General features: G+C 43.9%; 1 protein-coding gene across 2 annotated transcripts in view; it reads left to right on the top strand.

Moving 5' to 3' along the window:
• The window catches only part of NEK9 (NIMA related kinase 9), a 245752-nt gene that overhangs the window by 89691 nt on the left and 132269 nt on the right, over window positions 1-23792 (top strand). For both annotated transcript variants that reach the window (XM_078659920.1, XM_078659921.1), the window contains 4 exons: window positions 6607-6657; window positions 6912-7104; window positions 7690-7834; window positions 7960-8160. In XM_078659920.1, the coding sequence (XP_078516046.1) occupies window positions 6607-6657; window positions 6912-7104; window positions 7690-7834; window positions 7960-8160 (590 nt within the window). The remainder of the gene's footprint in view (window positions 1-6606; window positions 6658-6911; window positions 7105-7689; window positions 7835-7959; window positions 8161-23792) is intronic.

Below are 23792 nucleotides of genomic sequence, written 5' to 3'. Positions count from 1 at the left end.
TACCAGCTGTAATGCATTTTATAAGACTTATGACTCACATGTTTCTTTCCATACCAATTGTTATGTTTGAATGGGGTCTGAACTTGGTCTTGATATTTCTCATGTGCATGCCATTTAATCCTTTGCACAGTTGTGCCTTAAGGCTGTTGACGCTTTTTGCAATTATGTCTGCATGCCACAAGTTAACTACAGGTGCTTTCGGTGTAATTGCCGTACGACACCTTCTTTTCAACAAAAGTGTTGAGGGCTCAAGCGGCCTTCACAAGGTTGTATTACTCCCTTCCACGTGGGCTAATCGAGCACTCTGCCAGCATTTTTTTACCTGCCTCAAACTTCGAAAGAGGAAGTCTCTCTCCATTGCATAGCTCCTTAGAGAACACTATGCTTTACATTGACCGCACAGAGTAACATTGTTTGGACGGTCTGTTCTTTGTGGGGTTTTCTGAGGCAAAGAAAGGAAAGGTGGTGCAAAAGAGGACCGTGCCAAGGTGGATCGTTCTGTGTATCAAAATCTGTTACTGAATAGCTAAAAAGATAACCTCTGAAGGTGTGCATGTCATTCCATAGCGGTAGGGCCGCAACAGTGGTGTTGGAGAGAAGACTGTTCTAGTGATCTACCAAGCAGTGACATGGGCTTAGTTGAATTTGGCCTAAAAACTCTTATGGCCTTGACTGTCCGGTCTGGGTGGAAGGCCATGTCACCATCTTGGTTATGAAGGACATTTTGAGTCAACTTTGGGGGATACTACCATAGTATATATTCTAAAGGTGAGGAATCTGCAGTTAGAAGAATCCATTAGACGGACAATTTACTCTCAGGAAGACTTGTTCTGGTAGTTACTCTGTCTGAAAGCAGGTTCCTCTTTGCCCTCATACCTCCCTGTTCTGTGGAGTAGCTTCTTTGACATCTAAATAGGGCCCACGTTAGAAATTCAGCACACTGTCTCCAACAAATGAGAAAGGTACATGAAACACAAAGAGAAATTTGCATCAAAAAAGCATCTATGCATAGGGGTGGCACTTATATGCAGCTCCTCTCCTTCACTTCTAGGGCAATAAGGAGTCACTACTGACCCACACAGTGCCCACCCTTAGCATGCGGAGCATTGCTGAACAATTGTCCAGATCCAGACTGACATATTTTAAAGGTGAGGAAACCGGCGTTAGATTGAGTATTTACCAGAAAGGGCATTACCAAAGGTAAGTAACTTGTTATTTTAGCACAGTAGTACCTCTAGTAGTCTTTGATTGATTTATTTTAAGTTTTGTATAGCGCGAACATGACCCAGGTGGGTATCAGAGCGCTTTACATATGTTATGTTATACAAAGGAAAGTGGCAAGGTGATATAAATCATGGAAAAGGTGGGACAATAAACAGCGGGAGCAGGATGAAATTGGAGAGTGCAAAGGAAGCAGGATGGGTGAAAGCGCCAAGTAGGGCAATATAGATCAAGAGCATACCAGACAAAAACTGTCAATTCGAGTCAATAGGAGAAAGCATCAGGTTCAGCACAGAGTTCATTAGAAGAGTTTGTTCAGTAGTAGTGTTTTGACTTCCCTTTTAAAGGCAAGAGTAGAGGGAATCTGATTTGTTTCCACTGGAAGGGAGTTCCAGATTCTCGGGGCGATGCCAGAGAATGTACGATTGTAAGTTTTTTAAGCTTATTAAATTTCTTGGGCTTGAGCAGCAGTGTGCTGGTGCTCCTTGTGGACCTGGAGCCACCTGAAAGTTCCAGCTTGTTTGTCAGGTAGTGGGGTGTTGAAGTGAAGTGCCGTATGGGTCATACATGCGATCTTTAGTTGTAGCCTAGCTTCAAAAGGAAGCAAATTGAGCGATTTAAAGTCCGGTGAAATGTGATTGGACTTCTTGGAACCCGTGATGAGTCTAGTGGCAGCATTTGGAGATGCTCTGATAGGTGCTAAACTGAGTTTCGGCAAACCGCAAAGAGTCGCACTGCCATATTCAAGTCTGAAAATGACAAGTGCTTGCAACGCCGATTTAAAGTCCACTTGGGGAAGGGGGTGTTTGAGTTTTCTTAGGATGCAGAGTTGAAAGTTTGCTCCTTTGGTCGATGATCTGATGTGTTCTTGCATGTTTAGGTTTTTGTCTAGCACAACTCCCAGTGATTTAGTGGAGTCAACGATATGAGGTGTGCAGTTGTGGACGGTGAGGTTACAGAGAAATTGCAACACAGTGGGGGTTTGCCCAGTGGGTGCAATGAGGAGAAATTCTGGCTTGAGGGCGTTTCATTTGAGATGGGTGGTAGTTAGCCAGTTCAGGGTTTTGAGAAGTGTTCGGTTGAGAGATTTGATGTCCTCGAGGGAGGAGATTTTCATGTAGAGTTGGGTGTCGTCCGCATACATGTGATATTGGATGTTGGAGGCTTTAAGAATTACAGTCCGTTGTTCAAGGAAAAGGTTGAAGAGAGTGGGGGAGAGTGAGGATCCTTGGGGGACACCAAGTGTGCAGGGCCTCGGGTTGGAGAGAGACTGGTTGAATTTGATTCTTTGTATTCTGTTGTTGAGGAAAGAGACAAAGCATTTAAGGACCTGCCTGATAGCCCCATTCTGTGTTCTAAGAGAAAGAGTGGATTGTCATGTTTGACAGTGTCAAATGCCAATGAGAGATCGAGCAGAATTAAAAGGCAGGTTTCGTTTTGGTCAAGTAAAGTGAGAGCGTCGTCCCACAATGTGAGTGATGGCTGGTGTGAGTGATGGCTGGTTCGGTGCTGTGGCCACTGCGTAAACCCGATTGGAATAGGTCAAGAAGCTGGAATTGCTCAATGTGTTTGCGAAGTTGTTCATGAACACATTTCTCCAGAAGTTTCGCCATGGTCGGTATGTTTGTGATTGGGCGGTAGTTGTTCGGGTCAGCAGGAGCAGCCAAGGTTTTTTTTGAGGATAGCGTGCACTAGGGCCCGCCTTCAAGCAGTCCGGGATATCACCTTGAAGAAGTGAGGCGTTGATGATTTTGGACCAGAGGGGTGCTAGTGAACCTATCATTTATTTAAAGAAGTTAGGGGGGAGGGTCATTGAAGTGATTTGAGGGTTTGAAGGTAGAGAGAATGTTGAGGATGGTAGAGTCATTGAGGGGAGTGAAGTGACTCCATGTGGCATTGTTTTTGAGTGAGAGACCCTGAGGGGAGGGCAGGGGTGTGGAGACAAAGGAGTAAGGAGAGGGCGAGCGAGTGAGTGCAGCAGACCATAGGTCTGATTCGATTTTGTTTGTCTTTTTTCAAGGAAGAATTCAGCCACTGCATCGCAGTTTGGTTGCTGGCGAGCAGGGTGCTGAGAGTGGGTAGTGGTGTTGTTGGATTGTGATTTAATGAATTCAAAAAGTCGTTTCGGGTGATTTTTGGCTATGTCAAGTTGGTGTTTGAAGAAGTTGGCTTTCACCCTTCTAATGACTTTGTTGTATCTACTTCTTTGGGATCTTAGAGTTTTTAGCATATCTGGGGAGGTAGAGGATCTCCACTTGCGTTCAGGTAATCTTAGACTGCGTCTTTCCGCATTTAGACTGTCATTGAACCATGGCTTGGATTCTTTTATGGGACTTCTTTTCAGTTGAAGGGGAGGCCGTATCACTTAAGGCGGATAGCATGGTGTTGTTATAGTGGTCAGTGAGGTCGAGAACGTCAATCATGTCAGAAGGCAGCGGGAGGGAGAGATTGCAGCATTCGATGAGCTCCTTAACGCTTGTGTTATGGAGCGGTCTTTTCCAGTGCTTTAGTTTGCGTGGTTGAGCAGAATTGTGGTTCCAATTTCCAGGTGTCGGGAAGCTGATGAGATGATGGTCAGAATGGATTTGAGATGAATGGAGTTGGGGTTAGAGATGATGAGATCCAGTGTCGAGCCTACGTTGTGAGTGGGGCTGTTGCAGAATTGGGTGAGAGACAAGTCGGTAAGTACGTTTTTGAGGGTTGTGACAGCCTGATTGTGGGGGTCATTTCAGTGGAGATGGAAGTCACCAAGGAAGATCTGGGGGAGTGTCTGCCCTGGTTGGAGGAGATGTTTTCCATAACTTTTTCAATTAGATGGAAGTTTTCTCCTGGGTGGTGGTAGAAGATGTGAAGGCTGCATAGGGGTCTGTGTGAGCTGGCGATATCTATGGAAAGGTATTCACAGGAAGAGGGATTAGATGAGGGGGACTGTTTTGCTGTGAGAGAGTTGCGGAAGATACAGGCAATGCCACCTCCCAGTTTCTTAACTTAGTCAAGTCTGATAATGTTGTGACTAGGAGGGACTAATTGGTCAAGGATAGGGCCAGAGGAGTTGTTGAGCCACGTTTCCGTGAGTATAAGGAGGTCCAGTTCTAGGGCGAGGATGAGATTAGTAAGGTCTCTGGGATGTTTCACTCCTGATCTACAGTTAAGTAACATACTTTTCATGTGTGATTTGTGCAGGTTGTCTGAGGGTGCAGGTTGTGTAGTGGGGATCTGCAAGAGGTTATTGATTTTTATGGAATTTGTGTTGAGTCTGGGCGTTCTATGGGGTTTGGGTGTGATGGTTCGGATGGGATCCGCATTGTCAAGTTTAGGGAGTGTCGTGTTATGTGCAATAAGTGAGGGTGTTCGAGAGCAAGTAGCAGGGCCTGAGAAGGTCGAAGGAGGAGAGGGGTACTCATTGAAGAGGGAGAGAATATTCGCTTCTGTGTATGGACAGGTGTCCCCAAAGAGGAGGGGGAGAATATCAGGTTCATGATATCCATTTAAAGATCTGGCAGGTCTAGACGGGGCCTTAGGGTAGGGGGTGGTGGTCAAATTTTGAGAAGAGGGTTTCAGGAGGATCATATGTTAGATTTCAAATGTTGGCAAGGTGGAAGAGAGATAGGGGATGTCAGATATGGACATGATGGGAGAGAGATCAAGGTTAGGTCTTCAGTGGCCTTAATGAGTTTAAGGATGGCAGTTTTTAGAGTTAGCAGTTCATGGTTTATAGTCTTGAGTTTTGAAGCAGGATCAGAGTGTGGATTATGGGACACTCTGGGAGGGGTAGGTTGGTCAATGGGGAGGGGGGAGGGGAGATCAGGGCAAGTGGACGGGTGGGATGGGGGGGAAGTCAACTAATGGAGAGTTCCCACTCCGAGGTACTGGTGTGCAAGGTGAGTTGGCGATGTAAGGGAGGTTAGGGGTAGGGCGGTTGATTGAGTTCCTGTTTGAAAGTGGGCAAGCCTGCTGACTAGTGAAGGAGTTATGAGGGTTAGGGCGAGAGGGGGTGGGGGGGAAGTGTTGGCGAGGTGGCCGGAGCGAGGGAGAGCAAGTGCACTGTGATTATTGGTCAAAGTCTGGTTAGATCGTGGGTGAGTTAGGGGAGCCCGGTGCCAGTGGAGCTATTGGCCAGTAGGTGTTGATTGGGGTTCGTCAAAGAGGGATAAGGGATCTCCTTAGAGGGGGTACGAGAAGGTTCATACCAGGACTGAGAAGGGTAGTCTCTAGGGACCAGAGACCTTTTAAAGAGTGCAAACCTGTCATCAAAGATTTACAGGCTGCGATCAGTGGCCTGAATAAGAATAGTCCCATTGTTGTATATGGCCATAGTGCCATTTGCTCTGAAGGTGGGAGACCAAAAGTCGCAGACCGTGCAGGAATTTTTTTGTTGACGTGATTCTGAGAAGGGAGTGGAACGTAAATTTTCACTAAGCTCTTCTTTTAGTGTAGAAAATCAAGTCGCTCGTAAAAGAAAATTTTTTGGGGCAGCTGTAGGGGTCAGAGATAAGAGTGTCTGGATTGGCTTTGAGTAGTCTGCGTTTCAGAGTTTTGGTCGCATTTTTGGAGAAGTTGTCTGGATAGTTAATGTTGTAGCTGTTTGAACCAGACTTTTCAAGTCTGGAGTCCATGTTGCAATGTGAAAAAGTGGACAAGGAGGAGAGTGCTTGGTATACGTGGCTAGGCGGTGGTGTAGAGGTGGTAAGAGTTTAGTATATGTGGTTAGGCAGTGAATTAGGAGTGTGCAGGAGCCATGCTCAGCCCTGCAATGAAGCTCCAACAAAGGCACTCAATGTGTTGAATACATAGCATTTATGGAAAATACACTATCAGAAAAATGCCTGCAAGCTTACCTGCAAAGGTATGAATTGCCATTCTGTTTTACAACTTTATTTATTTATAAAGTTTTATATAGCGCGAACTTGATCCCGAAGGATATCAGAGCGCTTTACAATTTGAGGCAAAGGTAACAAATCAGAACATTATTCTAACATGACATATGGGACTCTTATTCTGATTTGTGTTTTGACCCCGATGGTTTCCAATGAGTGACTTTTGACTATTCAAAAACCCTTAGCTCCTGGTCCCCACTAGGCATTTTGATGAATATTTTTTTCATTACATTTTCCTTCTTGTTACTAAAATGGTTTCAGAATATTACTATTTCATTGATTGACATGCATGTTAATTTGGTGCTGCTACAACACGTTTGGTGTTTTTTCTCTAATTTCAGTTGGTCAGTTTGAGCCACAGCTACTAGGGCTAGCCTAGGATCCTTCAATGAAAACTGCATTTGAAGTGGAGTATGGGATTGTGTAACTTTGTGCGAGTTTATCCATTGTAGTCCCCTAGTTGATAAAGTAATTTTTCACCTACTGTTTTTTTTCTTTTCATTTTCAGGGAAATGGAAGAAAAGGTTTCCTTGCTGAATGGTCCAAGCAAAAGACTGAGGTAATATGTTGACATATGTAAAGGTATCTTAGTTAGCAGACCTGTTACTTCAAAAAAAAAAAAAGTTTTGAATTGTGAAAGTCAGTGAAGGGGCACGTACTAGTATGAAGTTGGGTCTCGAGGGTGATGGAGGGTTATTTCAAGTGATTGACATAATGAATGACGATCTCATGACAGTGAAGGTTGTTTTTGTTTTTGGATTGCTCTGATTTAACGGTTTTCTTCCCCACCTCTCCTAATGACATTAATCACAGGCCCGGTGCAGTGAACGAAGCTCCCATAGCTGTGGTGACGTCACGTAGCAGCGAGGTGTATGTCTGGGGAGGTGGAAAGTCTACACCTCAGAAACTTGATGTCTTTAAAGGGGGCTGCCAAGCTCTGCAGGTCTGTGCTGGTAACACCCACTTTGCAGTCGTGACCGTGGAGAAAGAGCTTTACACCTGGGTGGTAAGAAGCAGCCGCATCATGCTTTGATTTCTGTGGGTCAGTTTGAGTGGCACATGAAAAGGTTTGGGACAAAAATGAGCATGGGGTGGCACGGCAGGATCGTCCTTTTTATTTCCACTGAGAACTGAGTGAAACCCATCTTTCCGGGCTGTAAGAACTCTACAACACAGGGTGATCAACAAGTTAAGAGAAGCAGTGGAAAATTGTATGTATTTGAAGGCATGGGTACTTTTGTAATGCACTTGGGTGGGTTTGAAAAGGAGGTCACATAAGAGGAATGAAAGGGATTTGTACTTGTTCTGTATTGACCTTCAACATTGAATGGAGGTGATTTGGGAATGCTGGTAAGGGTAGACTTTGGTGGTGGGCTCTGCTTTTAAGATGAGGAGACGGTGTCTAACTGGAGAGGGGTGCGATTGCTGGAGGGGCGCTGATAATGGTTTTAAAAAGGAGAACCTTGAATGAGGGAGGGACTTACTGTGAGTGTTTTCAAGATTTTGTAGTGGGAGAATGCATTTTTGTTCGGACATTTGGTTCTTCAGATACAGCTTTGTTCACTATGCATGTGGCCTCCTTGTCTTAAAGAACATGCAAGGAGGTACCAAGCTACATGGACAGCTGGGACATGGCGACCGAGCCTCATACCGGCAGCCCAAACATGTGGAGAAACTGCAAGGAAAGGCCATTCGACAGGTGGCTTGCGGGGATGATTTCACAGTCTGTATCACAGGTTGGTTCTCTGACTAGACATCTGTGAGAATGAACATGCCTACATGCATTTTTCTACTCTCTTCAATTAGCCTCTGGTCATTTTGTTCAAGGTTGCTTCTCATAAAACTTTTTTGCTTGCTGCAGATGAAGGACAGCTGTACACCTTTGGATCAGATTACTATGGCTGTATGGGTGTGGATCAGGCTTGTGGTTCTGAAGTGCTCGAACCACTTCAATTGGACTTTTTCCTTCTTAACCCTGTGGAGCAGGTCTCCTGTGGAGAAAATCATGTGGTAGTCCTGACCCGAAGCAAAGCAGTTTACTCTTGGGGCTGTGGAGAGTACGGTAAGTGATGTCTTAACTGGTTGGTGTGTTGCACTTCCATTACAGGCATGGCTGTGCTCAAAGTTTGTGCAGAATTCAGATTAAATTCCTTGTAGTTTGGCTCTGTGGGACTGGTATATTTCTCTTACAAGGCAGATCCCTTGCTAGAATTGTGCAAAGTGTCCATTTAGTCACCTTCATCTTAATACTGTTATGCAACATGCATTATGTGTGTGTGTGTGTGTGTGTATGTATATATGTATATATACTGAGAGGGACGTGTAGGAGTGCACAAGACTTTTATTTTACGTTTTTTCCTCATTTCATCACTGCATTTTTCCTCTAATCCTGTCTGCCGTCCCCTGCAATACTCTCCAGTCGCACTGTCTTCTGGGAGTTGAAGTTTCATTTTGCGCCACCATGGTAGAATCAACATGTGACTTGGGGGCGGTGGCTTACTTACCTTCCAATGAGGGTGGTACTGGACATTTCGAAAATGCAGGTGGGGTCATCACGTGTCAGCAACAGCAACCGAAGAAGGCTCATTGCCGAAATGCATCTTGCTACGCTGTCTGTCAATAAAAACGGCTCCTACATTGTTCCCTCGCGTGGCCTCTTCTCCTTCCTTATCTGCGGGGAGTGCTGCTTTTTTCATTAAGATTCACGCACATGCCAGAGGTGCGTTGGAGGCTCCGGTTCTTCAAGTGGCAGAAATCAGCTGGCGCCTGCTTTCCAAGCATCAATAATTACCGTTTCCCGGACCAGTTTCTGCCCGCCTCAAGTTTGTGTTTGCCTCAGCCTTCTGCCAGCTGGCAGCTTGTTACTTAACGAGGAGTCGACTGCACTGTTTGTTCGGCTCTGCATTTTGGCTTAATTTTGGGCTGCACTATGCTCGAGGCTTGAACTGAGAGGGACGTGTAGGAGTGCACAAGACTTTTATTTTACGTTTTTTCCTCATTTCATCACTGCATTTTTCCTCTAATCCTGTCTGCCGTCCCCTGCAATACTCTCCAGTCGCACTGTCTTCTGGGAGTTGAAGTTTCATTTTGCGCCACCATGGTAGAATCAACATGTGACTTGGGGGCGGTGGCTTACTTACCTTCCAATGAGGGTGGTACTGGACATTTCGAAAATGCAGGTGGGGTCATCACGTGTCAGCAACAGCAACCGAAGAAGGCTCATTGCCGAAATGCATCTTGCTACGCTGTCTGTCAATAAAAACGGCTCCTACATTGTTCCCTCGCGTGGCCTCTTCTCCTTCCTTATCTGCGGGGAGTGCTGCTTTTTTCATGTGTGTATATATATATGTATATATGTATATATGTATATATATATATATATATATATATGTATATATGTATATATATTTTAGATTTGCATACCTGATCTACAATAATCTTCCAAAGGTTGAAACAACCTGTAGGTTTGATGCTTTGTAAGGAACTCCAAAAAACCTCTTGTTTTTTATTTCTTTGTCCCACCTTCTCATTTAGATGAGAAGCTGGTGCCGCGCCATGTGTTTAGCATCTGGATCTTAATAACTTGGTGGAAAATCAGGGCAGCCGGATCATCTTAAGGGTTTGGAAAGGAACAGAGTTCAGTTCATCTGTGGCTCATTGACTTTACTTCCCTGCAGGGTTATTCTCCTATTGGAGATCTTGTCCTACAGTGTCTCCTAGTTTTGAGGAATCCACCTTGGGAGAGCCGTTGTCAAAGGTGAAAACTTTGCATCTGGTGACCCTCCCGCCCTTCTTCTGCAATGCGTTTCATAGTTCTCTCCACAAACGTTACCCTTGTAATTTATTGCCATCAGCTTCAAATATTTGCATTACAGCTGAAATTGATGGCATCAAAATCATCTTAGTAAAAGGCTCCAACTCCCAAGGTTGTCCTGTTGGGGCAGGTTTCATGGTCTGCAATGGTGAACTCCATATCAAAGACTTCAGCATCATTGGAAAGGAGAAGCCAACATTGCCACCACTAAATTATACTTGGAGCTCTACGACACCGATGAGAATGAGGAGAAACCACCAAAGATTACATGACCTGGAGTTGTTCAAATGTTCTATTGTATGTATCCGGAGATTGCTTGGGGAGATTACTGCTAATACTCTATTTGATGAAAGAATCCTGTGAAAGGGATCCTCACCAGTAGAAGTACATTTCCTAGTATTAATTATAATTACGTATTAAATATGCATTCAGAAAAGACCAATACAAGAAGAAACCAAGTACATTAAGATCATAATTGATCATCACTTAACAATGACATTGCACAGTCGGTGATAATTCAGACAACAACCCATCAAGATAAATTTAACTTTTAAATAACCAAGGAAATGGGAAGAACCTTAAACGCAAACTAACAATGTTTTAGTCTATGCCTTGTTTATGTCCTATTATTGTAAGATTGTGTTATTTTTCTAAATGTGGGTTTGCAGATAGATCATTTTAGAGGTAAAAAAACACATGAATCTAAAACAAATGTTATTGGTGTCTGGCATTTACACTGTGTCAATTACTGAACAAACTCCATTTTCTTTGTATGTACAAGTGGTATTTAGACCATTCTTTGAGACAGGAATAAATTGAGAATGTGCAGAAGTCTTTTTGGGTCTGATTTACAGAAGTGAAACTATGTTTCTTAACTTTTTAAATGTTAGTGCCCACTTACTTCCAAGATATCGGTTTGTGTAAGGTAGAATTTGAAAAGAACTTGCTTAATATGAGGTTGCAATTTGATCACCACTCAAGGAAGAGCCCGTTTTTATTTTCGAAAGTTTAATTTCTTAAAGAAAACTGTAGGCTGATGTTTTGTTTGGACAAAAGACTAAAATGTAATTTTAAAAGTTTCAGGATTGTGCCAAGTCTCTGGCATGTCATATTGAGCCATGAACGATTCTGTTCACCCCCAGCAATAGTGCAAGTTCTATCCTGGTATAGTAAGTAACTGAATGATGTTAATTTATGCAAATCCTAGGGAAATGTAAAATTAATACCAATTCTGCCAATTGTGAGACTATTGGGATGCTAGAGTTCAATCAAAGAAGACATTGGGGTCTCTATCTATGCAGATAATACACCGCTCAATAATATACATTCTAACAAACCCAAAACTCTTGCACACTTCAAATGAAAGCCTGACAGCAAACATTTAGAATCCAATGAGTCACCTTATTAACCTTGTACAACATGCTTGTGCAGTGTGCTTGTGCCCCCCGCAAACTCTTGAATGTGTTATAATATGGGGGAGGGGGGGGGGGTGAGGTGGCGCTGGCGAATTGCATTACATTTATTCGAAAAATAAAAAATCTGAGAAATGGAGAAAGTGTTATAGTAAATAAATATCGCTTTGCTTGCAGCTTTAGCACATTAGTGGCACAGCCTCATTTAAGATTCTAAGCAGCTGCTGTTTGGCCGATATCTGTTTTCAGAGAAGGTTAATGTTACAGGGTATTGGCCTCAAAACAGTGTAGAGACACTATCTTCAGATTTGCTCTACTGCCCAACTATGATGCGCTCAGGAAGAGTCCAGGGAATGGATCCTCATACATTTAATAAAAAGGGAAGTGGTAAAAAAAAGCTGTCAAATCTGGCAAGAAAGACATGTCCACCTCTATGAATGACCTGGCAGGAGATACCATAATACCATCAGTATTAGTAATATCACCTGGCTCTCTCCACTCCTCCATGTCTCATTCCCACCGCCCATCCAAGTGCTCCAAGATCACAGACTTTTTAATTCCAAATAATTCCATTGCCAGTAATGGTACCCTGAGCCTTACCTAGCACGTCTCCTGTAACCCAGTTGATGATCGCCCTGTATCCTCAAGTGGCAAACATGGCAATAACTTTTCTGACATTCATGGCAACTTTGCACACCATTATACAACAACTGTGCTGGTTCAAGTCCATGACTCAGCCACAGACCATGAGGAGGTTAACATATTGTTTTTGGAGACCGCATTTGATTACTCTACTTCCTTCCTATTAGAAACTGGAAATTGGAGAATGAGGTGGCTAGTTCGGTATGTCAGTTGACCAGCTTAACACAGCATAGTCTGTGTGCTTCAGTAACAGATTGGAACAATACATCAGGGAACTTTGCATGCCACTTGGTTTCTTCCACCGCATTAAGTCCCATAAAGTTAAATTTACTGTTTGGAAAAATACTAGACACCAGTCCAGTTAAGGAAATGTCTAGTTACCCCCTCCATAGAAGAGGACCATGAGATCCATGGCTATGCTTCGTCAAGTCATTCTGACGGAGTTCGGCCCCTATGGGAAGAATGCAATTTACAACCTAAATCCTTCAGTAGCCAGACTGAAGGGATACCTCTGCACAATTCAAGCGCTACTATCTGGAATGTTCTACTCGACAATCTGGGTGCAGTTTCTGAATCATTATCTTATCACTCTCATAAACTAGACATGCAAGTGGACATTATAAGTGCTTTATCAGCCCACATAGTGGGTATTGACACAAAATTGTCAGTACTGAATAACTTGATTATAAGGGTCCAGTCAGACCCGGATGCTGTATACTACTCTTGCTCCTGTTCCAGGACGGTTAACTCTCTTGCTTGGATACCTCAAATGTTGGACTTTATTCTTGACCGGATTTGAACACCTTCTCAGCAGACTGGCTCAAATTGGATTCAACATGACAAGATGGAATTTAGCCAGACCCCCGCTTTGCTCAATGGCATCTCTGATTATCATTGTATACAGGTTAACCCTGTCTTACCATCAGACCTGGTTCTGCTGAGGCATCTGAGGGCCTAGCATCTGAGCGACTTATCGCTTCGGAACCTGTGCCATCCGACATTGCAAATAGCAATGAGGGCGCTCCCTCTTCTTACTCAAAATATGACAATACCAACTCAGTTATTGATGGAAGATGACCTGCACCTGGAGAAGTGTGGCTCAATGGTTAGAGCGGCAGACCCTGATGCAGAGGTCTAGCCCGGGACCAGGGTTCAATACCCCGCCTCGGCGGGTCTTGAGCTCAAAAATTCCACGGACCTGATAATTCTTGCCTCGGGGCCTATTCCAATCATGGAGTCCCACTCTGCAACTCTGGGCAATAGTCTGCTTAATCTCCACAACGGCCCCCACAACGCTAAGGATGCCTGGCCTCCACCAGGAGTGGACACCTCACAGGGAAAGCCAGGATGGGTTCCACAGCGGTATTCGTACAAGCGCCTTGAGACCCTTGCGGGTGAGTAGTGCGCTATACAAGTATCAATTTACATTTACATTTCAGTTTACACCTCAGCATAGTTGTGAAGCCACCTATTAAAAGGGAGCGCAAAAGACTTGGGAAAACAAGACCGAAGCTATGAGCCAGCTGCATTCTGCTTTTATTTGCAGCTCCTGTGCAGATGGCTTCTCCTGACAATGAGGGTTCAGCAGGTAACCTTACTATTCACCGCTTTTAGGCAAGAAGCTCCCTAGCGAAATACAAATATACCCATTGATCCACTGCAATCTAATATTAAAACCTGACTGTTAAGCAGACTTCTGTGGCCGGAACAACACCAATCTCCAGCAACCAGCATGCAGTTATAGCTTTGGCATCATCTTTGTATGATTCAAACCCACCAATTTAAAATCTTCATACTGGTAATACACTCTACGAGGATTCTACTACCGCTATTGCTGGATCTAACACCCCTGCTATTTTGAGTGAAGGCGTCAAACCTCTTTCTTTTCAACTACAAATGCAATCCTCCATTCAGCCAATGGTAACATCTTAGCCCGCCTATCAGCCCTCTGTTTGATGTTGCCTGTGCATCTTCTCACTCTTGTATAGACCATCTAATGTCTAATGTACCAACAGTTTACTCCTACCTCCCTCGTGGAAGGACTCTACTCGACGAATATTGCACCTGGGCAAAAAATACGGAGGCTTTAGAAGAGGGAAAATGTATGTCCAATTTTTCAACGAACAAGTTAGTTTATTCCGCACTACGTCTCTAGGGGAAAATAGGTAGTCCTTAAAAGAAGTATAATTTTTAAATTGTTTGGGTCAGTTGCTAGCACCAGTACACATCTGGGGTCAATAGAGTACAGGAAAAATCATGCCTTAGTGGGAAGAGATATTACTATCACTACTTGGATATCCTCGGACCTAGCCAATCCAGTCTGGCAGCTCAAGGCTATATTTCACATGTGTGGGCGTTGAGTTGTCACCAGTGCTCCCACCTTGCTATCCTAGTCCTTTGTTGCCAAGTGCTAGCAACTCTACTGACTCGGAAGGACTCCTGAGAGGACCCATCGGCACTGATTTTTGTAAGCACTTACCTGCGCCTTTGATAGCCATCAGTGAGCATACAGAGGGTCACTGTCGAAGTTATCTATATGAAGTACGGTAGGTAGAAAGCTGTAGTACAAGAATGAGAGTGCTGTAACTTCCTCCGCGCACATGAAGCCATGGTGGGATGTGCAGAGTGTTTCCTCTTGCGTGCAATTGTAATCTTGCCTGCCCTTGCGCGTAGCTGCAGAGCCAGCTTCAGAAATCCATTGTGGCATTTCTACAAAACGTTTGTTCCAGACTGCCCCTGGTGCAGTTAACAACATCCAGGGGATCCCGAAAACTGATATTAGACTGACTTGAAAAAAAGGCAACACCACATCAACTCCATTGCTAAATGGATGCAATGTAACCACTCATCCTTACCAATAAAACCAGCAATAATTCCAAATTATCTTTCTTGGTTTGGAATGTGGCTGGAACTAAATGGAAAATTGGGACTCGAACATGGACACATTTTGTGAGCTTTTTTATGATACTATGCCTATCACATCAATGGATACAAAACATTTCACTTATCAGTAAATCCCTCTGCATCTGGCCGCTCTAGGGGAGGTTTGGCGATTTTATGTCTCAACTCTGGTCAATGCCAATCTTTTTCTCTATGTAGCTAGCAGATCATTTTATCAGGTCCTTGGTCGGGAATTTGTGTCTGGTTTTCTACTGGGCGTTATCAACTTCTGCAACAATATTCCAACAGTAGATAAAGGTTATATCTTTTAAAAATCAGACTTTGATTTGGACTGACTTCGCTCTAAAGGCGATAGTGAGCTGGTTTTGACGAGGGGAGGTGATTTTAATGTCCCACTTCGCCTCCCTACATACAAAGATGCTTGTGGCCTAACAGATGTTGAAGGGAATTCTTTATTTCATTTTTCTCACAATGTGTTTTGGAATAACATTATTTGTTGATGAAATTTATCATGCGTTTTGCTAACGAGTACAAAACTATGAATGGTCTTTTCCCAAGGACTTTTATGAGTATGGATGAGGGCTCTGATATTGATTTTATTTTATTGTCTGCGAACTTAGTTGAAAAGGCGGGGGATGAGCTACTATGCAATCTTGCTGGGAGTGATCACCGTCCACAAAGCCTTACTGTGGATATTACTAACTGACAGGAGTTTGTCTGCTCCACCAGGAGAATCACTGGCATTGCTGCTCAAAGTTAAAAGGGTACCTGCATCAAGTGGGAGTTTAACACTGACATTTTCTTACCCTAACTGGTTACGGGTAATCCTGCTTGTTCGAGGCTTGCATAGATCTTGAGGCTAATAAAGCTAGTATAAAGCAGGCATTCATCACTCTCCGAGGCAGTGTCAAGGGCATTATGTAGAGTGTCCCACGAGGGCCCGGTTAAGAAAAGGGGATGTTTTGATGCAGCATGCTCCAGGCCTCACAAAGAGCTAGTGGCCTCCCTTCAAAATCAGCCTAGGATTGCTATTGAGGTTGCACGTTGTAGGAAGACCTATAAAGTGGGTATCAGTGTATGGAACAATTGCTAGAAGAATTACAATTGCGCATAAGAGGAAACATTCTTCCCATCCCACCATGGCGAGGACATTGATTGGGAAAGCTCCTTGTATAGTTTTGCGACTTCTGGATGTTTTAGATGTAGATGCACTAATGAATATGCTATACTGCTGTGGTGTACTTTATTAATTGTAAACTTAATACCGTGATGAAATGTCCTATGCTTTGAATATAATTATACTGCGCGATATAGCAGGCTATTCATGACCGCTTTTTGTGGTTCGACTCTGTCATAGACCGGCTCTTAAATTGATGGTATCATTGTACTGTACTTGGTGGTTGTGCTTTATATGTATTTTGATGTTATATTTACTCTTACCTTTTAGGTCTTACTTAGGATTTTAGATCAATCTGTACTGTTTTATTGTACGTTGTTGCACATGATTGTATTGCATTTATGTGGTCTATTTAATATGATCAAATAAAGTTGCCTTGACTTGAATACACCATTTTACTGAACAATACTCTCAATAATAGAGAAAGCTCCCCCTCTGACCCCACCATATACAGATTGAAAACTTCTTTGACAAATTGAAGTCCATAAGAGGTCATTTCTGCCATGTATGATTTCCAAGTCAAGTTGGAAATAAATGTAATACCAAGACTTCTGTATTTGTTGAGCTCATCCAATTGGGTGTGCTTTATAATAGCAGGATATAAAAATGTTTGCTTTCTAAAATTTTAGCTGCAGTTTATTTGTGTTATTATAATCAAACAAGGCATTCATCAAAGATCCAACAGAGCCTAGGTCATTTGTTGTTCTCTTAGGACAGCGCTGACATGAGAGGACCTCTCAATTTGTGGTGAAATACGTTTAGTAACTACAGATGCTGAGTCATATTGGCCATCTGTGAATTAAATTGGGTAGATGCCAAAATATAGCTTCCTTTAAGGCTTTCAATGGTCTGATCTTTGCTTTAGCATGCCAGGTGGATTTGTTTGTACCCTAACCCATGTATCAGAATGAACGGGTCTTATTAGTTGGAGTGTAGCAGGATTATGGCCTAACTTTGAAAGTTTTTGCTACATAATTTGTCTGTCTCTCGGTCAAAGACTGTCCTAAAGTCAATAAAAGAACATTGCTATCTTTTTTGCAAGCATGTGCAACGCTAGAAACCTCAAAGCATGCACATTACTCATGGTGGAAGACCCTGATCTAAAACCATTTTGCCTTGGAGGTAGTAACTGTAGGAAAGTACCCCTTTTTGACATGGTCACCTCCACATTTTGCTTGGTATCTGACGCAATCTGACGCAATTTTGACAGAAGTGCACTGGATTCCTGCTGTCCAGGTCCCTAGTTCCAGTTGGTTTTCCCTAAAACTGTTCAATAGTTCCCCAATTGGCAAGACCTTTAGCACTTTTGTAAGCCCCTAGTAAATGGTACCTACCCCTGGTACCGGGGCATGGCTACTTAAGAAGGTTGCTAAGGGCTGCAGCATGAATTGTTCCACCGTAAGAGACCCTTCACCACACTCATACAGTCTGTATTTGCAGACAGCGTGAAATGGTGTGGACAAAAGTGAAAACTAGACATGGCACCCATCCTATGTGCCATGCCTTCAAACACTGCATGCAATATATGTAAGTTACCATAATAGCAGACCTTTAGTCCTAAGGCAGGGTGCATTATATTACATGTGTGGACATATCTGCATGAGCAGATATGACCCTGTGATGTCTAAGTCGATTCTTAGACATTGCAAGTGACCAGGGAAGCCATCTTCAGTATATGTACTGGGCACTGGTGTTTACGAGTTCCCCAGCTACATGATGGCTTCACTGAAATCAAATCTGTTTGGTATCAACCAACTCTTATTAATAAAACCACTCTGATTCCAGTGATGGATTTATTAATACATGCACCCAGAGGGTTCCTTAGAGGTACCCCATGAACCCTACTAGTACTCTAGAGTGCTGCCTGACTGGTACAGACCAGCCTGCCACCACAGATGTGCTTCTGACCCCCTAGGAGGTGAGAGTCCTGCTCGCAGAGGTCGGGAACAATGTTTGCCCTGGCAGGAGGTGTTTACACCTCCTCCAGCAGGATGGCTAGTAACTCTGCATACCAAGCCCAGAGGGTTCAAAGTCTCTGCTGCCTTTTGATATGCAACCCAGGCTGCCCCCAGACCTGGGAGATGCCACCCGTACCCTGAAGCCAATTTGGCACCAGGACAGGCGGGAAATTTGTTATTCAAGAAGGCGTGGAACACACCCAGGTCAGACACACCCCTAAGGTGAGCTGCTTAATGTGCCTCCTTCTAGGAAAATTCAGCTATCTAGGTGATGACCGAATTAGGAACACTGGGACAGGGTTATGTCCACTTCTCACAGGAAGTGGTTATATAGGGGACATAGTGACCCCAAGGGTATGTCGCTCGTTGGCTACTACTCTTCACTCCCCTAACCCCCGAAATTAAGTATTTAGGTGGCCCCCTGGCACTGTAACTTTAGATTCCCCTGACTGAAGGAAAAGAGGACACTGAAGAGCCGACCAACATGAGAACTGAAGACTGCTGTGGACTTTTGGCACCAAACCCTGCCTGCTATAGACTTGACAATTTGAAAGACCTGACTCATCCAGCAGCTGTACATCCTCCAAAAGCCTCGGAGGATTGCCAGTACTTCAAAAATCAGCCAGCATCTCACCCTTGGAGTGGATGAGCCACTCCTCTGCATCCTGCAGACACAACTGTGTCGTCTGGTTCCTAGAAGCTGCTGACCACCAGACCCACCGACGCAGTAGCTGCCCAGGAGGAGGTCAACATATTCAAAGAGGGCAGATTCGTCTCCTTACCAAGTTTAGAGATGCTAGGACTTCTACGAGCCTCCCAGCACCAATACCTGGGGTACAGCACCCCTTGCCATGCATGACCAAGGCTTGTTTAGAGCCCAATCTACACTTCAACAATCCAAAGACTGACCAGCCGACGAGGGACGTCTGCCCCGCAAAGGCCAGCACCAAGAGTGGCCCAGCTGCCCTTTTTTGTTCCCCTTTGCAGGTCCAAACAATGGATCCTATGACGCAGGGCCAGTCGACCAAAACCCACTGCTCCTGAGCTTCCCCCGTCTGAGTCCAGGAAAACAGACTGCTCTCCCTTGTCCTTCATGAACTGATCCACCCATTGGGACCTCCCGAACTTACCCACAAGTCCTGCTTTGCAGCCTATTTCTAGGTGCTCCCCCCGCCCCTTTGTCTTCTGTGTAGCGCGCAAGGCGACCAACTCATCCAGCACCTCTGCACCCAGACACACCAGGGCAGGTAAAACCGAACTGCTGGCGGAACTTGGGACTTCGGCCCCCTTTCACCCCACGACCTAAAGGGGACTTGCGAAATACTACTGCAAATACCTGTATGCCATAAATGTTCTTCTCTCAATAGAAAAGCTTTACAGTGTAAAAACGCACTGTTGGCTAACATTGCTAAAAGCTGTAAAAGTGATAACTTGAAAAGTTCTCAACCCATTGTGAAGTTCTTGGTGTTGAAATATTTATAAAAAGAAGTGGTATTTTTCAAAATTTGTGTGGATCTCTTTAAGTGTTTGTGTGTCTTATTGACTCTGTGAATGCATGAAATGCTTAAAACTCCACCGATGAGCCTCAGGCTACTCTACCACACTACCACAAATAGAGCACCTTGGGACTCTTAAAACAAGCCCCTGTCCACTGATACACAATGCCTGGACTCTTTACACAGCATACCTCTGACCTGAGGAACTGGGTTCGAGTCTCGGTAATGACGCTAAATATCCTGTGATTCTGGGCAAATCACTTAATCTCCCCGTGGCCTAACAAAAATGAATGTGTGTCCTCATGTAACGTAACTGGTGCTATGTGAAGTGCTCTGATACCCGATTCGGGTCAAATTCGCGCTATATAAAAATCTGGGGAAAAAAATAAAATATATAAAGAGATCACTTTGTACAGTGACTTACTGACCTCCATCCACTCTGTTAAACAAACTTAGTGACTTTGCAAACAGTTTACTTTTAGCATTGAGAAGAGTGCCTAAGCTATTTATGGTTGCCCCTTTCTATGGACGTGTCAACATCCTAACTTTCCATTACTGGGGGTGTAACCATTCTTGAGAAATTAAGTGAAATAAGAGAATTAAGAGGTGGCCAAAAAGGAAGAATTAGTTCCAAAGTATCATTCCATCGGACAAGCTGTGTGGGTGTTTTATTTTTATTAGTTATTTATAATTTCTGCATCGTAGAATTCTCACTGATGGTCATGAATGTAAAATAGTCCTGCCTGTATGCAGAAACTCTGGAACACACACACTCACACACCATCCTCGCCCCCCTCCCTATCTATCTCTCGAAGGTAGCCACCTACATGTTAAACAGTCGGATGACAGTCCAGCCTTAACTGTTTTTTATTCTAAAGAAATCTACGGTTGTATAATTGTGGCCCATTTTGCGGCTTTTAATGTAGGATATGGCATAAAATAAAAATACTATGCTAAAAGCCAACTGTAGTTGTAGAGAAAACAATTAAGTTGCCAGTCATGTCCAAAGTGCATCAGTTGCACTCAACATACACTGTAACTTTAAAAGAGCTAGCAACTTCCCTTACCCAGCATGCACTGCATTGGCAGCTTGCCTCACAGGGTCATTTCTTGTTTACGGGTTGTGCTGACTGGACCTCAGAACATTTTAGAAGCCCTTTATCTCCTCTTTTCTAAGGATTTCTCTTCAAAAAATGTTTAGTGAATCTAATAATGAATTTCGGAAAGTTTAATGACTTTCCCTGTAATTTTTCCAACCTAGGGTTTTTATATGTCTTCAGTATTCATGAAGGTACAAAATGTGGGGGAAAGGAGGCTTCTTCAGAGCCCCATGATGTGTGATTGGTCTAACAATGTGGGAGGATGGCAACGACTGTCGTAATTGCCAAAAGATGACAAAAAAAGCTCTGAAAGACAGGGGAGGCATTCACCTTAGAAAAAAACTAGAAAACCTAATGGCTAAAGAAGAAAAGCAAAAACAGGAAAAACGACAACGTTTCTCAGCTGCCAAAGGCTCCTCCCATTTATGCACACTTAATGAAGAGAGACTAGGTATGCTCTGTGAATCTTTGGGATGCTTACTTCCACATCCCAATATTAAAACAAAAACCCAGATAAGGTCTCTGTTTTCTAGTTGGAAAAACTCAGTACCAATACAAAGTAGTACAATTTGGCCTCAAATCTGTTCCAGGAACATTCTCCAAGTGCATGGCAGTGGTTGTAGCTCTTCTATGCAAAAACAAAGATTTTGTCTCCCCATACTTAGACGTTTGGCTGATAACGGCTCACAACACTGCAAATCAAGGACAAAAAGTCAGCACCTTTACTGTCTGTCAGCTCAACTAGGTCTTTGTGTGAACCTTGAAAAATCAAAAGATTATAGATTATCTGGAATTGTCTATAAACACTATCAAAGGAGAAGTGTTTCCTCCATAGTTTGTACCATTTTTCAGAAATGCCACCAGTTGGTACACAACACAACACAACACCTTGACCTAATCATCCTGACTGAAACCTGGCTAACTGAATCTTCGTCACCTATAATGGACATTCTGGTTCCTCCCAACTACCACATTATCAGGCTCGACAGATCAGGCAAAATAGGTGGTGGAATCGCATGCATCTACAGGAACAACCTCTCTGTTCTGAAAGTCAATTCCACCTCCCTACCATCCCCAACATCCTGGGAATACATCTGGCTTGACATTATTAGTGAGGGCAAACCGATATGCTCTCTTCACAGCATTTACCACCCACCCAGGGACAACCTCACCTTTTCCCAACAAATCATTGATATGATCTCAACCAATTCCGGACGGCAGCTCACCCAAATATACCTTGGTGACTTCAACCTCCACTGGAACGATCGCAATGACGCGGTGGTAAATAGTCTTAAAAATTTCCTCGATGCCCTTAACCTCACCCAAATATGCAACAGCCCGACCCACGAGAAAGGATCTATCCTCGACCTGATCATCTCCAAAGAGGACTCTATCCAACTCGAGTCCATCCAACCCTGTGACTGGTCAGATCATCATATTGTCACATTCTTCATCAATGAAAAAGTTAAAGTTAACCCGGCCCAACCCGCCAAGCCCAAAGTCTGGAAAAGAGACATGAAAAAACTCAACCCAGGCTCTTTGCCCCCTAACAGTCGCAATCTCCTACTCCCACCGACAGGCGCTACGGACGTTCAAACCCTGACTGACCACTATCTCAACGCTATGACCTCAATAATTAATGAGGCTGCACCTATGCAGCTAAAAAGAGTCTCTACTAAAATCTCCAATCCATGGTACGACGGGAGTCTCAATGAGGATAGACGAGACATGCGAATGGCAGAACGCACCTGGAGATCAGCTCCCTCTGCACTGCACCTAAAAGCTCTGAAGAAAAAGAGAAACGCCTACTTCAGGAAAAAAAAACGCTCAATCAGATTTCTTCAGCCTCCAGCTCGACCAAGCAAAAAACCGCCCGAGAAAACTGTTTGAGCTAATCAGATCACAATCCAAGGATCAACCCCAACCACTCAACACTGGGCGTGAAGCACCCTCCTGTGAAGACTTCGCTGCTTTCTTTATCCAAAAAACGGACAACATAAAGAGCGATCTCCTCATTGACGCAAGCCTCTACTCCAAACCCCAGTGCTTAGCACCCATTGAACCAAAAAACAATGCTACATGGTCAACCTTTGGCACATACTCGGAAGAAGAAATTGGCAAACTGCTCAGCACCCTGAAACCATCCAATCACCTCACGGACCCCCTTCCTGCTACCGCAGTAAAAGACTTTACCCCTTTGCTTCTCCCTCTCTGGACTAAAATTATCAACAGCTCTCTCCAACAAGGAAGCATACCTGACTCTCTCAAAGTTGGACAAGTCACACCTCTTCTAAAGAAACCTACAGCCGACCCCTCTGATCTCAACAATTACCGTCCCTTTACCAATATTCCCACTCTCGCCAAACTGCTGGAAAAATGCGCACAACTACAATTGACTAAACACATTGAACAATTTGATCTCCTCAATCCTCACCAGTCGGGCTTCCGAGCAGGACACAGTACAGAAACTGCTATGACTCACATAATTGACGACGCACTTCAAATTCTAGACCAAAACGACACCTGCCTCCTCATCCTTCTTGATCTCTCTTCAGCATTCGACACCGTTAAACATGAGAATTTACTAGAACTACTAAGCACAAGAATGGGTTTATCTGGAACTGTTCTCAAGTGGTTCACTTCCTTTCTTCACAACAGGTCTCAGAAATTCAAGAGCAACAACCTGATATCCTCGCCAATACCTGTAACGCTAGGCGTCCCCCAAGGATCCTCTCTATCCCCAACTCTGTTCAACCTAGTTATGGAACCTCTGACCACCTTGCTACAAGCATCCAATGTACACTTTCACATGTACGCCGATGACACCCAACTTTATCTCAAATTACAATCCCCCAAAGACATCCTGCTCCTGAACGCAACGATCAGAGGCACCCAATCCTGGCTTGCCGATAATCATCTCAAACTCAATGCCCTGAAAACAGAGTTCCTTCTGATCTCACCTCCAGCGAAGATCTCCACCACTCAAATTTGGCTTAAACACCTAACTGCACTCAATGTCCAACCCACCATCGTGGACTCAGCAAAATCTTTAGGCATAACACTCGACACCAATCTCAACATGCAGCAACATATCAGCAAGGCAACAAAGGGAGCGAACTTCCAAATCAATACGCTGAGGAAACTTAAACCCTTCCTCCCAGCCAAAGACTTCCAAACCGCAGTACAAGCACTAG

Source organism: Lissotriton helveticus, chromosome 9 (genome assembly GCF_964261635.1).
Source record: "Lissotriton helveticus chromosome 9, aLisHel1.1, whole genome shotgun sequence".
NCBI classification, from domain to species: Eukaryota; Metazoa; Chordata; class Amphibia; order Caudata; family Salamandridae; genus Lissotriton; species Lissotriton helveticus.
The sequence above is the reverse complement of the archived record's forward strand: the minus strand, read 5'-3'. Positions and strand labels throughout refer to the sequence as shown.